General features: G+C 32.5%; 1 protein-coding gene and 1 long non-coding RNA gene across 2 annotated transcripts; both read right to left on the bottom strand.

Annotated features, from left to right (window-relative positions):
- Nucleotides 1-5,228: 5,228 nt before the first annotated feature.
- On the bottom strand, nucleotides 5,229-5,933 carry LOC111368867. Its single transcript, XR_002698059.1, has 2 exons — nucleotides 5,572-5,933; nucleotides 5,229-5,496 (listed from the first exon to the last, which is right to left on the bottom strand). It is a non-coding gene; the product is annotated as an uncharacterized LOC111368867 (long non-coding RNA).
- A 524-nt stretch (nucleotides 5,934-6,457) lies between these two features.
- On the bottom strand, nucleotides 6,458-12,023 carry LOC111368864 (serine carboxypeptidase-like 7). Its single transcript, XM_022990345.1, has 14 exons — nucleotides 11,803-12,023; nucleotides 11,571-11,716; nucleotides 8,970-9,046; nucleotides 8,748-8,870; nucleotides 8,378-8,480; nucleotides 8,243-8,280; nucleotides 8,046-8,147; nucleotides 7,830-7,916; nucleotides 7,593-7,748; nucleotides 7,436-7,507; nucleotides 7,246-7,364; nucleotides 6,948-7,061; nucleotides 6,799-6,853; nucleotides 6,458-6,724 (listed from the first exon to the last, which is right to left on the bottom strand). The coding sequence occupies exons 1-14, from the start codon at nucleotides 11,994-11,996 to the stop codon at nucleotides 6,641-6,643; spliced, it is 1,470 nt and encodes a 489-aa protein (XP_022846113.1). The 5' UTR covers nucleotides 11,997-12,023; the 3' UTR covers nucleotides 6,458-6,640.
- Between the last annotated feature and the right edge of the window lie 1,748 nt (nucleotides 12,024-13,771).

Genomic DNA, 13,771 nt, shown 5'->3' with positions numbered 1-13,771 from the left:
TATTCTTTATCTGTCCTTCATATTTGTATATTTATATTATTTATAAAACGGTCAAAAAAATACAGTCGATGGCTATCGTCATCCCTTACACCGGCCTTTTTGTATTGATTGTTAGTCCATTTAAGTGTGGCCCATGTAATATTATTAAAGCATTAATTTAAGGGAAAATTTCATAAATGAGAGTTTGAGTATCATATATTTCAAAATTAAGAAAACAAATTTTAAATTTCAAAAATCAAATTTTTATTAAAAATTATTTATGATTTAATTAATTAATTTACCAATTAAATATATTTAGATCACAGATCTATATAATTTGGTCACAAATTAACAATTTAATTAATCATTTATTATTTTTAATCACAAATTAAAAAATTTATGTCACAAATTATTTTACGATCATAATTTAAAAATTTTGTAAGTCACAATTTGTTCATCGATCACAAATCAAAAAATTAGTTCATCACGAATTAATTTTTAGTTACAACTTATTTTTGGTCACAAATCAAAAATTTTATAGGTCATATTAATTTCTGGTCACGAATCAAAAATTCACCATCGACCAAATAATTGTTTACAAGCATTTAACCCCATCTCATCCCACTTATGACCACTAAAACCACTATCATTATCACTGTTACCGCCCCGCTACCTCCAAAATATGGAAGCCGCCACCACCACCACTTCAACAAACAAAACCAATGTCTCATCGCCATCAACCACCTACACCATCACTGCACCACTAGCACAGCTACCTCTACCGCACCACCGTCAATGCAGCAAAAAATTTGAAAAAAAAATATGAACTGCAGTCAACCATCCCAGCCGCCGCACACCACCATCACACCATACACTACCACCACCGCGCCACTGCCACAAAACTAAAATAATCAATAGTGAACCACAGAAGTAACCAAATCAATGTAAACCATAGATCCAAAACCACCACCACCATCACCTCAGCCATCATCAACCAATAATCACCAACAGAGAACACATCTAAACCATAAGCAGCTGTGTATCATCGGCAGCCCAATCACCCCCAAAAATCATGTCACGGCAGCTCCGTTCATCATAGCCGTGTGTCGTCGCAGCGTTACAGAGAGTGGAGAGAGTGATTGCCACTGTTTTCTCGTCGGTGAAGTGCCATCGAAAGGCTACTGAGAGTAGGGAAGAGGCAATTGAGAGTGGAGAGGGAGACGGGTGAGAAGAGAAGACCATCACCACAACGCCATCGTCAACACTTCCAACCATCGTTGTCGCAGCTATTTATCACCAGTGATGTGCCGTTAGGAAAGGCCGCTAAGAGGTGGCGGCTAAGAGTGGGGAGGGAGACGGGTGAGAAGAGAAAGAGAGGGGAAAATATGGAGAGGGAATAATTATTTAGGGTTTGTAATAAAATTTGTATTATAATATTTAATATTAAAATATAAAACATTGATTTTTGAGATATCAAATTTTCAATCTAATTTTAGAAGGTTGAATATTTAAAGTATGGTCTTGTGTAATTTCCACTTAATTTAAAGTGATTAGTATTGTTAAAATTCTATTGGCCCATTGAGAAGTGAGTCAAGTGACAGCTTTATAAATATTCATTTTGATGGAAAGTGAATAGTTATTTTAATGGCCCATGAAACTATCCCTCTCTGCTTATAAGCGTGAATGAAACTCATTAATTAATACATTCAATTACAGGGAAGTGAAGGAAGAGAATGTTTTATTTATTTCCACTGGTTTCTCTTTTGCAGATTTAAATTCCTTAATTATTGTCATGGATCAAGGTATGTTTCTTGATCAATTAATCTTTATATGTGAAAATCATGAATTTTAAAGATCTTGACATTAGGGTTTAATTGCTTCCTTTGATATGCTTTTCATATGTATTGAATTACTAATATAGAGCAACTACATATCATTTTCTCATTTATGGAAATTCTAACTTTTCTGTCCAGCCTCGTACAAAATCAAACTTAACCACCTAAATTTTAGAACCAATTTTTTATTTTGGGAAATTATGGAGTTCCGAGCCATGTAACAATAGATTGAATTATATGATAATTAAGTCGGACCATTATTTGCAAAAACGAGGAGTTAGAGTTGAGGGTGAATTGTTTCTAGATGAATTGTAAAGTCAGCACTATGAAATTAAGAAATCAACAGCAATAACTTGAGATTACACATGATGTTTAAGAAGGAACGTCCCAACTTTTATTGTCATGTAAGTAAAAACCAATTCTAAAGACATTTTTTATTGTTCTTTTGCTTGATTTTGTGGAGTTAATTTTCTTATTGTTTGAAAACTACTATTGATTTAAAAATACATATTTTCTAAAGTATGTATTGATTATTTGGTTTTGAACTAGATTTAGAATTTATCTTGTTTTTATTAGCAATGACAACAGTTTGAAACAGGGATTTTGAATTAAAAATTCAGGCCAAAACAAGAGATCGTGGAAAGCCGGCACCCTTCCCCTGGCTTGCTTAAAGACATTTTAACCCCAGCCAATAAATCACCTAACCTCAAGTCAAATTTGGTGCAACTCGAGTCTCGATCCCATTACATAGTGACGCATTGTGAGTGTATGGTACAAATATTTTTTTTTCAACTTGATCTTTGAACAGGGGCGAAACGGTCTTTGTACAAAACAAGCAACATTTGATGGGGGTGGCTGCTTTATCTTTGTCATAATTAATATTTTTGTACAACATCTGCTTAATTGCAAAGGGGTCCCACATATTTCTTGCAAGAATCGATTTTTTAAAGAAAAAGCATAACAAGACAACCTCTTAATTGTATTGCTAGTTTACTTATTTAGCTTTGCTACATATGCTGTTATTAATGTTTCGACAGACTGTGATTTTAACTTATACGACTCAGAAGATAAATATTTCGAGGTCGTTCTTTTCGATATGAGAGAAGTTGGTCATATGCTTTTTCAAATCTACGCATCGACTACTCTTTGGAGGATGAAAATATGCGTTTATTTTCAAGAATTTGTGGTTATGAAGGACATAATGTGTAGTCAATGGGCTTTACAGATGCTCTAATGAAAGCAATGTCATTCAGCATCATTGATGTCAAGCATAATAGGCGAATCCATTTGGGTCGTGAGGAGTCAAGTGACACCACAAAAAATTTTGATTTTTTTTTCGAAATTGAATTAATTTATTATTTGTGGGTGAGCCTCAGAATCAAAGCGAATCAAATCCATTACTCTCGTCTCTCCTCCAATTTCGCTCCCAAATTCCATCGTTTGAAATCTTTACGTAGGTTCTTAATTTTCTGATTTAAATGAACTTTATTTAAATGAAAATAATATTGGCAACCTGTAAATGAAAGGAGAGGCTAAAGAAATCGGTCATAACAAGTTCAAAGTGTTTTTTGTTGCTTCTATATTCTCCACATTATTTGTTACAGAAAAAATGGCACTCTACATATTCATTTCCCCTTCCTTAAAAAATAATATTACTTGTACGCAAGCAGTTACATAATGCTTTATGTACAAATGAGGAGGTGAAAAGAGATTGAATGTTTTTTTTCAAATTTTATTTGATTGAAGAAATTTTGATATAATCACATCTCAGCACATCAAGAGTATGCAAACTATTATGTAAATCTATTATGTACATATAGCACAACCAATAATTTGGTGTCTTTGTTAAATAAAGCAGAATTTTGTAATGTAACAATTTAAGTCAAAAAGAACTATAACTAAATACATAAATTATATACCAATAAGGGCAATTCACCGTATTAGATTTAGTTGGGGGGTATGAAAAAATGCTGGGAGGGATTTTATATATATAATCAGAAGACTTCTACCAAGTGAAATGGCAAGTTCTACAGATTGGTTACGATAACAGTTACACTATGGTTGTCAGTCTTGGATTGTTAAAGGACATAATGTTCACATAATTAAAATAAAAGAAATGAAAAACAAGATTACCAAGGAAAATAAATGTTAAGATCTATGAAAATGTTCAACGTGCATATCTTTTAACTGCTAATGTATGGAGTATAGTCAAATGCTTATTATTCATTAGGGATGAGGTTGGGAAAATGCAATACCATCAACATATTTCCCATTTCATGAATTTTCCACTCATTTTCTTCGTCACCATATGAAGTGTGTCAAATCTACTGGATAGAAGAATGATGATTAAGTTGATGGAGTTTAATGAAACAAGTTTATGGTGTTGAGTAAAACTCAACGTACAACTCCAAATGTAATGGAATGCTTACCAAACAAGAACATTACTATAGCAACGAAATGTTCTTCCTTTCACGTTCAATTTGTTGGCGAGCTATTCAAAAAATTTTAACAATTTTCTGCTCCATTTTCTTAACTTCGTATACTTCTAAAAGGTCATATCTTTAGCTAAGGGAAAATCGATTTTTTTGATAAATAAAACAATATTATCTACTTTTTGAATCAATTTCTTTCCATCACGTTATTCTCTTCAAAAAGGGTTAAAAGAAAAATAAAGTAAAGGAACAAATTACTATACTAAACATTAGTGTTCTAAAAAGCTTGCCAAGCAACGCTTATTCACCAAGCCCGAGCGAAATGCTACACCTTGACAATGAGTGCGTAGTGGCGCTTTATTAATTCTTTTATTATTATTTTTTTAAAAGCCTTTCATTTGAGATTTTTTTCAAGTTTTTAAAAAACTTTATTTGAACAAGTGTCAAAAATAAAAATTTGTTAGAAAATTTCAAGTAAGACTTATCTGTTGAAAGTTGAAACTATAAAAAAAAAGTCTAATTTTTGCACTTTGAAAAATTAAAAATTGTATAATTTACTAATTGTAGGAATTATTAAATAAATATAGTATGTTATAATTTTAAATGTTCGGTATATATTATTTTAATTATTAAATAATTTTTAATAAAATTTTAAATAATATTAAAAATAAATAAAAAAACATGTTTTTTTACTCCTAGGCCTTGGCTAGATTCGTAAAGCTTGAAAATTGGCTTTCACACTGAGTCACGCTTTACGCTTTTTAGAATGCTGCGGAAAATGCACTCGTGAAAAGCAAATGAAAATTGAGATTTTTCGTAAGAAGCACATGCAATACTCGTACTGCTATGACTGTTCACGTTACAAGGTTACTTCATCTAAGTGTGTGATCAATGCTAAGGAGGCTGAATGACTTCGAGGCTTCAACCCAATAACATTTGGCGGGGTCCACCACCATGGAAAACAATACCACAGAACCAGATCAATAGAAGCCAAGGCATCTTTGATTTGATGACGTACGTGCATTGTAACATTACATGGCATTGCTATTACTTTATTTTGAAGTTTGCTTTCATTATATAATTTTTTCTCACTTTTTTCTTCTTGATTTCACAGTGCTAAAAAGGTGTGATGGATGAACCCTAAAAACTTAGCCATCAATCTGAATCTATAAAGGCTATAAAAAGAGCCATCAATTGAGCGTTGCAAGACATTGTCCAGGGTTATATTCTGGAGCCGCATGACCTGCACCCTGCAATAGATAACACATGTTTACTTCTTTTTTCTTTCAATCACCATGAGAAAGAGCATAGTGAAATTTTCTTACCTTCACCGTTACAAATGTGAGATAAAAGTCATCCATTAAATTGGGAAATGAGCCATGCTTTCACTTCTGCAATTCGACTGGCATCGAAACCAGCATTATCACGTCTTTATTGATTCCAATGATGTTATTGAAGTCGTAGAAGGAAAATCAGTTCCTCCCACAATTTCACTCATTCTTTTGCTCTTTTTTTCCGACTTCTCCAACTTCAGGTTAGATCTTTACCCCTAAATCACAATAAATATAAAAACCAGGTAAAATGATAGACAAAAGAGTTCAAATGGCAAATTCTAACATCAATAAAATATAGAATCAAAAAGTAATTAAACTGAAATCGGTTGAAAAAAAATGCTAATAATCTGTCAATTAAAGTAAATTTGAAACATAAATCTGTCAATTAAATTTAAAGTAAATGTGAAACATAATCTTTCAATTATTTGCAAAATGAAGGATAAAGGTAAGAAATTTCTTGCGATTTAGTAAAAACGGAGTTGGTTTAAATGAGTCTTAAATTGAATTGAAAACAAATCCGATCGAACATTTTGCTTGGAAGGCCATATTGTGTTTGGGCTGGAACACACAAGGTGAATGAAAGTCTGCAGTAAATTCTAGAAAAAAATTATTGCATTCGAAATAATATACAAAATGGAATCAATTCCAAGGATACTTTTTCTTCTTTATGTAAACTTAATTGTGGTTCGTGCCGCTTTAATCTTAAGATGCGAATAAAGTGACCCACGAGTTGGCTTCATATGGCACATAATAAAGGAGTTTGTTTCTTTGAGTTAATTTTATCGTGCAGTTTAGGTCTGTAGTTTGTGGGGCTTTGATTAAAATGTAAATATTGATATTGTTTCAAAGAAAGAAAAAGACTCCGTAAAGCTAAATATGACCAAAATTAGGTTAAAATTATCTTTTCTTTTAAATTCAATCATTTATAAAAGATTTCTATATGATTATCATATTACATTGGTTTTATTAACTGAATAAACAATTACAGATTATATAATGACAATACCGTTTTAAAAAGATGTAATGGATGAACCCTTAAAACTTTGTCATCAACCTAAACCTATAAAGGATATAAAGAGAGCCATCGGTCGAGCATTGCAAGACACTGTTCAGGGTTATATTCAGGAGCCGTATGACCTGCACCCTGCAATATATAACAAATGTTTACTTCCTTTTCTGTCAATCATTGTGAGAAAGAGCATATTGAAATTTTCTTACCTTCACCGTTACGAATGTGAGATAGAAGTCATTCTTCTTATATTTCCTTGTGTACCTACAAAATAAAATGTAAATGAAATTTTGAGATTAATTAATAAGATGCAATATACATGTGTGTAAATGAAAGTGATAAATAATTAGAAACCAACCCCGCAACTTGGCCGTTAACATTCCAAGGTCTCCACTCATCATCTATGGTTAGATTGAGACCATGAATCCATTTTAAAGTACCCATATAAGGCACACCCATGTCATGATCACCACTAGAAAGAACACAAACAATTGAAAAATATTAAATCAAATTTACAAATTTGTAGAGTTAGGTTTTTCAGTTTATATTTTTGCCATGACTTGTGAAACAACTATATCTCACTTGATAGACTAGAATAAACTCAGAACAAATTAAGTCACACTCTGTTTAAAAAAAAAAACAATGAATATGACTACCTATATACCAAAGCTTCATATCCTTTCTTGCTGAGGATTTTATGATATTGAACAACACTTTCGATATTATGTTCATAGGATAAGCCACGATTGCATCTCGTCCAATCTGTTATTGTTCCCTGGCAATCAAAATCAACGATTAACCATTATAAAGCGCAATGGATTTTCAACAATTTTGTATCAGAAGTACCTTTTTAATATGAAGAGCTTCTTGGACGGTTGGATCATTTGCCCAAATATATGATGTCGCATAAGTTTCAGACTGCACGAAAGAAATTATGTCTTGAGAAACCTGTTAACTATAGGAGAACATGCCATGAGATATATAAATAGAGGCCAAAATTTACGCGGCACCACAATCCATCCATTTTGGATGGGAGGAGGAGGTGGTCAATGGAATCATCGTCGGCAAGTGTTTGATCGCATCCCAATTCATCTGGTTTTGGTGCCATAATTTTACATTTTGGTTCCAGAATATGTCTTCCGTTTACATTTTTTATACTCTGCAATATTTGATCATCTCATGAGTGTTTATGCTATACTAACTTTCAAAAATGTAAAATACAAGAAGATGCAAATGTTACCTCTTGGATCAGTCTAAGAGCATAAAGACATTGTAGATTTTTTGGATCAGGATTGTAATATTTCCCATCACAGCTAATTTTTGCTGACTAAAATTGTATCAAGTTACATGAATAAGGGAAATGTTTAGTTATAAAAAAATTAAGAGTAGACTCACTGATAAGTTTTAGGTATGATTAATTTTATCATCAAAATAATCGATTCAGGAATATTACTACCTCAAAATATTCATCTGGTATAAGTGCCATTCGGTGAGCATATGGAATTCGTTCATTGAAATCAATGTTTGGATCTGTTATTCCATTCCCAATAATGTATCCCTATTTCAATTTTGAAAGCACTCTCTCATTAACATGATATATGGTACAATATTTGATAATAAAAAAGAGTTATCATATAAATAGTGAATTAATACTTGGAGAAATATTCGTGGGTGGAAGCCTGCTTCATTGCCTGCATTACCAGCAACACTTACAACTTAATCAAGCATAGCTAATTAAGAAAAAAATCGAATAAAACCAAGTTTTATATTTCTTATTTACATACTTACCTTTTAATATTTCCAAGGCAACCATGGGAACCAGTTTGCCACCATAAGATTCCCCCGCAACATATAAACGATTTTTCATAAACATAGGGTGATTCGACAACCACTGCATTTTCAATATTTTGTTAGCTCACTAACCCGAAAACACATGTGGATGGTATAGCGACTATTTTTAAATCCTGCAGCTAGCGAGAGGCCTAGCCTATGGGTTTACAAATACATCGAAAATTCTAACCTCATACATTACTTTTAAGTGTGAGTTGTATATAAGCAACTTTTTAATAGGTGAAACGGAGAAGTCTAATAACATAAAATTCTAATGTCTTCAATAGCTACTTACAAAGATGACTTATGATTAACAATATCAACTTACCTTTCTAAGAAATGTATAGTTGTCTTTTGCTGATTTAGTGTCTGAAGAAGAGTAACCTTTAGATGTGTTTGCATAGGAAAATCCAGTGCCAACGGGCCAATCAATAATTATAATATTGGCAACCTGCAAATCATTAGGCTAAATTACTGTAGTGCTAAATTTAGAGAGCTATAGATGAGATACGTACATGACTTTAATCATGGAGTGAGATATGTTTTTAACCTTGGTCCATGAATATGGATTTTGGTGAATAGATGGTAAGCTTCCATCAAAATCTGCAACATCAAAAGCTAATGGACCTACACAAAAGCACACAAAATTGACATGAACATCATGAAAGTTATATTTCAGATATAGGTTAATGGGGTAATCAAAATATAGCCCCGTTTGTTTCCCATTTTTACCCAAAAAAATGCATTCTTCCTACCAACATGGGGTCCGACATGCTGACATCCATTTGAAATTGACTAGTGCAATATTTTACTTTCCCGAAATGCCCCCATCTCATACAAAAGTCCACCCTTTTTGACTTCTCCACCTCCCATAATTTTTGCTCATTGTTGAGGATTGTAAAGGAATTGGAGTGTAAAAATTTGTTTGTGCAGTAACATAAGGACAGTAATGTCAGTGGAATGGACAAGTAACGGCTCTATTTTGTCTAAAATGGGAGTGGAAAATGGGCAACAAACATGGGCATAATATTCTTTCAATTCGGTGAATCTTGCTGATTATATTTAACAATTTTTAGAATTGATTTTTTTTTATTCGTTTGGAGAGACCGAGTAAAAATTTGGAAAAGGCAATGATTTTTTTGGTGCCGTAAAGTTTACCTTGTCGGATTCTATGGCCAGCTCCTTGGAAATATACTCTTAGAATGGAAATTAATTCTAAACAAAACTAGTTGAAACTTAAATCACCATTAAAAATCACTAAATTAGCGAACTCACACTAGATATAGGAACTGGTTTGCTCTTCACTTGTAAATTATTGTAAAAATTTTGAGTTAGAAATTTGGGGCAATCATTCCAGCACAAAGTCAATTAAAAATAGAAAAAAAAAATCCATCCTTTTTAATATTTTGAATTTGTTGTCTATGTCATTTTGTGATAGTGTAATTCTATATGTACATTATGGTATCCATAAGGGTGTCCATAATATATATGTGAAATTCCATAGTCGGAGGATTGAAAAAACTATTTTTCAACTCTTCATTGATGTACATGTAACATGACCCACTTTTTTTTTTTTTACACCTATCTAGTTATCATATTTAGGCATCTTTTTGAGTTAATTGCTATTTAATTTGTTTAAATATCGATTGTTGCAAAACATATTCAAGTTTGGATAGGTTTTGCGCAAAAGAAGTAGAAATTGGAAAAAGAAGGGTGAAAAAGAAAGAATTTCAAAAGTTGATTTCGACCAAAGAAGGTGATTGAAGATTGCATGGATTCAATTGAGTGAATATAGAAGATGAAGGATTGGAATTGCAAGAAGAACAGACTCAAAATAAACAAAGGACAAAAGATGAGGGCCAAACTGAACATTCCTAAAGTCTATAGGGCACGAAATGCACGACCCAAATTCTGACAGATGGGAGCTGTTTCCTATTTTGAGTCAAAACACATTTTGGAAGTCAATTTCAAAACTTGGATTTCGACATAGATTCGACCATTATAAATACACAACACCATCAAACATTGGAAGGACTTCTCTCGTATCATATCATACGCATAATCTTGCAACTAAGAGAGGCCAATTAATTGTTCTTTTGGGAGAATTCAAGAGGCAATATATGAGAATTCAATCATTTGAAGATTCAACATTGATTTTTGGCAAAGAAAAAGAATGTAAAGTTGGACATTAATTAAAAAACCATTGAAGAGACTCAAAATTTCGTGATTCCTCCTTTTCTTCCTATATCGAGAATCCGAATGATGTTCTACAAATTAATTATGATTTAATGCAACTTAGTAATGCTATGCTAGATTATTAGTTGCTAAGATATAAATGAACCATTGTTATGAAATTTTAATAAAATATCAATATTTTGACGCCTCATATTTGTTATTCCTAGGAATTGTTATAGGGTTTAATGCCTTTGAATTACCTGATTAATAATTGAATTGATGATTCAAGAGAAATAATAAGATCTATAGCATGTTATAGTAAATATTGTGAAGTATGATCGAGTGCCTTGTAGATTTCAATAGATGTTCTAAAGTTTGAGCACTTACTTTTATGTTTGCCTTTCATAGAAAGATTTATAAGGGTCACAAGAAAGAATAGATTTTCTACTCGAGATAAATTATTAAATAATCTAGGAACATTGATAATAACAAAAAAAGAAAAAAAAAGAAAAAGAAGAGAATGATTACATATTGTCATGATATTGAATTGCATTAAATTGGATTAATAAGGAAAATTCAAAGTCGTAGCAAGTGCTTAACATAATTTTACAAAAAGCTTTCATAAGTTGCTCATTGAAGTAATTTAATTAATTAATTAGTATAAATTCACCATACAAACTCAACAATTCAATTAGAGTAAGCATTAATTGATACTAGATTAAATACATAATTTTCGTGAGACGATACTCTACTTATCGTTATATTACTTATCTACGATACAGAGCACATGCAGATCTTTTGTGTGTTCAATTTGAATGGTGCGAATCACTTTCCATATTTTGCTGGTTGCTACTCATCATTTGCATACTGCACACACATATCTCTCCCGTTTATGCATAGGAAGGATGTAATTCCCTGAGTATGTATAAGTCCCATTTGCTGAAAGAAAATAATGACACACATATAGAGAGAGTACCGATTTCATAAAAGAGGCCGGAGAGAGCAGAGCAACCAGGTCCACCGTTGAGCCAAAGCAGAATAGGGTCCATTTTAGGATTGCTTTCGGACTCGATGAAGTAGTAGAATAGTTGCACTTCTTCAGTTTCTCCCACATCAATATATCTAATCATCCAAATTTATAAAAAAATTTACTCAGTTTCTGGAATTAAAAGTCAAAAGGAAGTTGTTAAAGAATGAAAGAAACCCACCCTGTTTCGAGCTTGACAGGAAGAGTACCCGAATAACCCGGAAGAGTCTCTATATTGAACTCTGATGCTGCCTTGCTAAAGAGGAGCTGAAGAAGAAGAAGAAGTGCATCAAACCATATCAACTTCATAATAATCAGCCTAGAAATTGAGCTGCAGAAACATATATGTTTTACTGTGTTATTGGAAAATGGCATAGATCTGAGATAAAGGGAAAAGTTGGAATATTGTATTCTTTTTCTGTCCTTCATATTTATATATTTATATTATTTATAAAAAAGTCAAAAAAATACAGTCGATGGCTATCGTCATCCCTTACACCAGCCTTTTTGTATTGATTGTTAGTCCAATTAAATGTGGCCCATGTAATATTATTAAAGAATTAATTTGAAGGAAAATTTAATAAGTGAGAGTTTAAGTATCATATATTTCAAAATTAAGAAAAAAAGTTTTAAACTTTAAAAGTTAGATTTTTATTAAAAATTATTTATGATTTAATTAATTAATTTACCAATTAAATATATTTAGATCACAGATCTATACAATTTGACCACAAATTAACAATTTAATTAGTCATTTATTATTTTTAGCCACAAATTAAAAATTTTATATCAAAAATTATTTTACGATCATAATTCAAAAATTTTGTAAATCACAATTTGTTCATCGATCACAAATCAAAAAATTAATTAATCATGAATTAATTTTTAGTCACAACTTATTTTTGGTCACAAATCAAAAATTTTACAGGTTACAAATAATTTATTGGTCATAAAATCAAAATTTTTATTGATCACAACTCATTTATTCATCGCAAATTATTATATTAATTGGTCACAATTCATTTTCTAGTCACAACTTAATCAATTATGAGTCACAGTCACAATTTTGAGGTCACGTATTACAAATTAACCAATTATTAGTTACAATCAACCAAATAATTGTTCACAAGCATTTAACCCCATCTCATCCTACTCACGACCACTGCAACCACCATCATTATCATCGTTACCGCCCCGCTACCTCCAAAATATGGAAGTTGCCACCACTACCACCACCACTTCAACAACCAAAACCAATGTCTCACCGCCATTAACCACCTGTAAAAAAACTGCACCACTGCCACTGCCACAGCTACCTCTACCGCACCAACGTCAACGCAGCAAAAAATTTGAAAAAAAATATGAACTGCGCACAACCATCCCCACCATTGCACCATACACTACCACCACCACTGCCACAAAACTAAAATAATCGATAGTGAACCACAGAAGTAACCAAATCAATGTAAACCATAGATCCAAAACCACCACCACCATCGCCTCAGCCATCATCAACCAATAATCACCAACAGAGAACACACCTAAACCATAAGCAGCCGTGTATTGTCAGCAGCCCAATCACCCCCAAAAATCTTGTCACGGCAGCCCCATTCGTCATAGCCGTGTGTCGTCCCAGCCTTACAGAGAGTGATTGCAACTGTTTTCTCGTCGGTGAAGTGTCGTCGAAAGGCTACTGAGAGTAGAGAAGAGGCGATTGAGAGTGGAGAGGGAGACGGGTGGGAAGAGAGGACCATCACCACAACACCATCGCCAACACTTCCAACCGCCATTGTCACAGCTATTTGTTGCCGGTGATGTGCCGTCAGGCAAGGCTACTGAGAGGTGGCGACTAAGAGTGGGGAGGGAGATGGGTGAGAAGAGAGAGAGGGGAAAAGATGGAGAGGGAATAATTATTTAGGGTTTGTAATAAAATTTGTATTATAATATTTAATATTTAAATATAATACATTGATTTTTGAAATATCAAATTTTCAATCTGATTTTAGAAGGTTGAATATTTAAAGTATATTCTTGTGCAATTTCCACTTAATTTAAAGTGATTAATATTGTTAAAATTCTATTGGCCCATTGAGAAATGAGTCAAGTGACAGCTTTATAAATATTCACTTTGATGGAAAGTGAACAATTAT

This window comes from Olea europaea, chromosome 19 (assembly GCF_002742605.1).
Source record: "Olea europaea var. sylvestris chromosome 19, O_europaea_v1, whole genome shotgun sequence".
Taxonomy (NCBI): Eukaryota; Viridiplantae; Streptophyta; class Magnoliopsida; order Lamiales; family Oleaceae; genus Olea; species Olea europaea.
The sequence above is the reverse complement of the archived record's forward strand: the minus strand, read 5'-3'. Positions and strand labels throughout refer to the sequence as shown.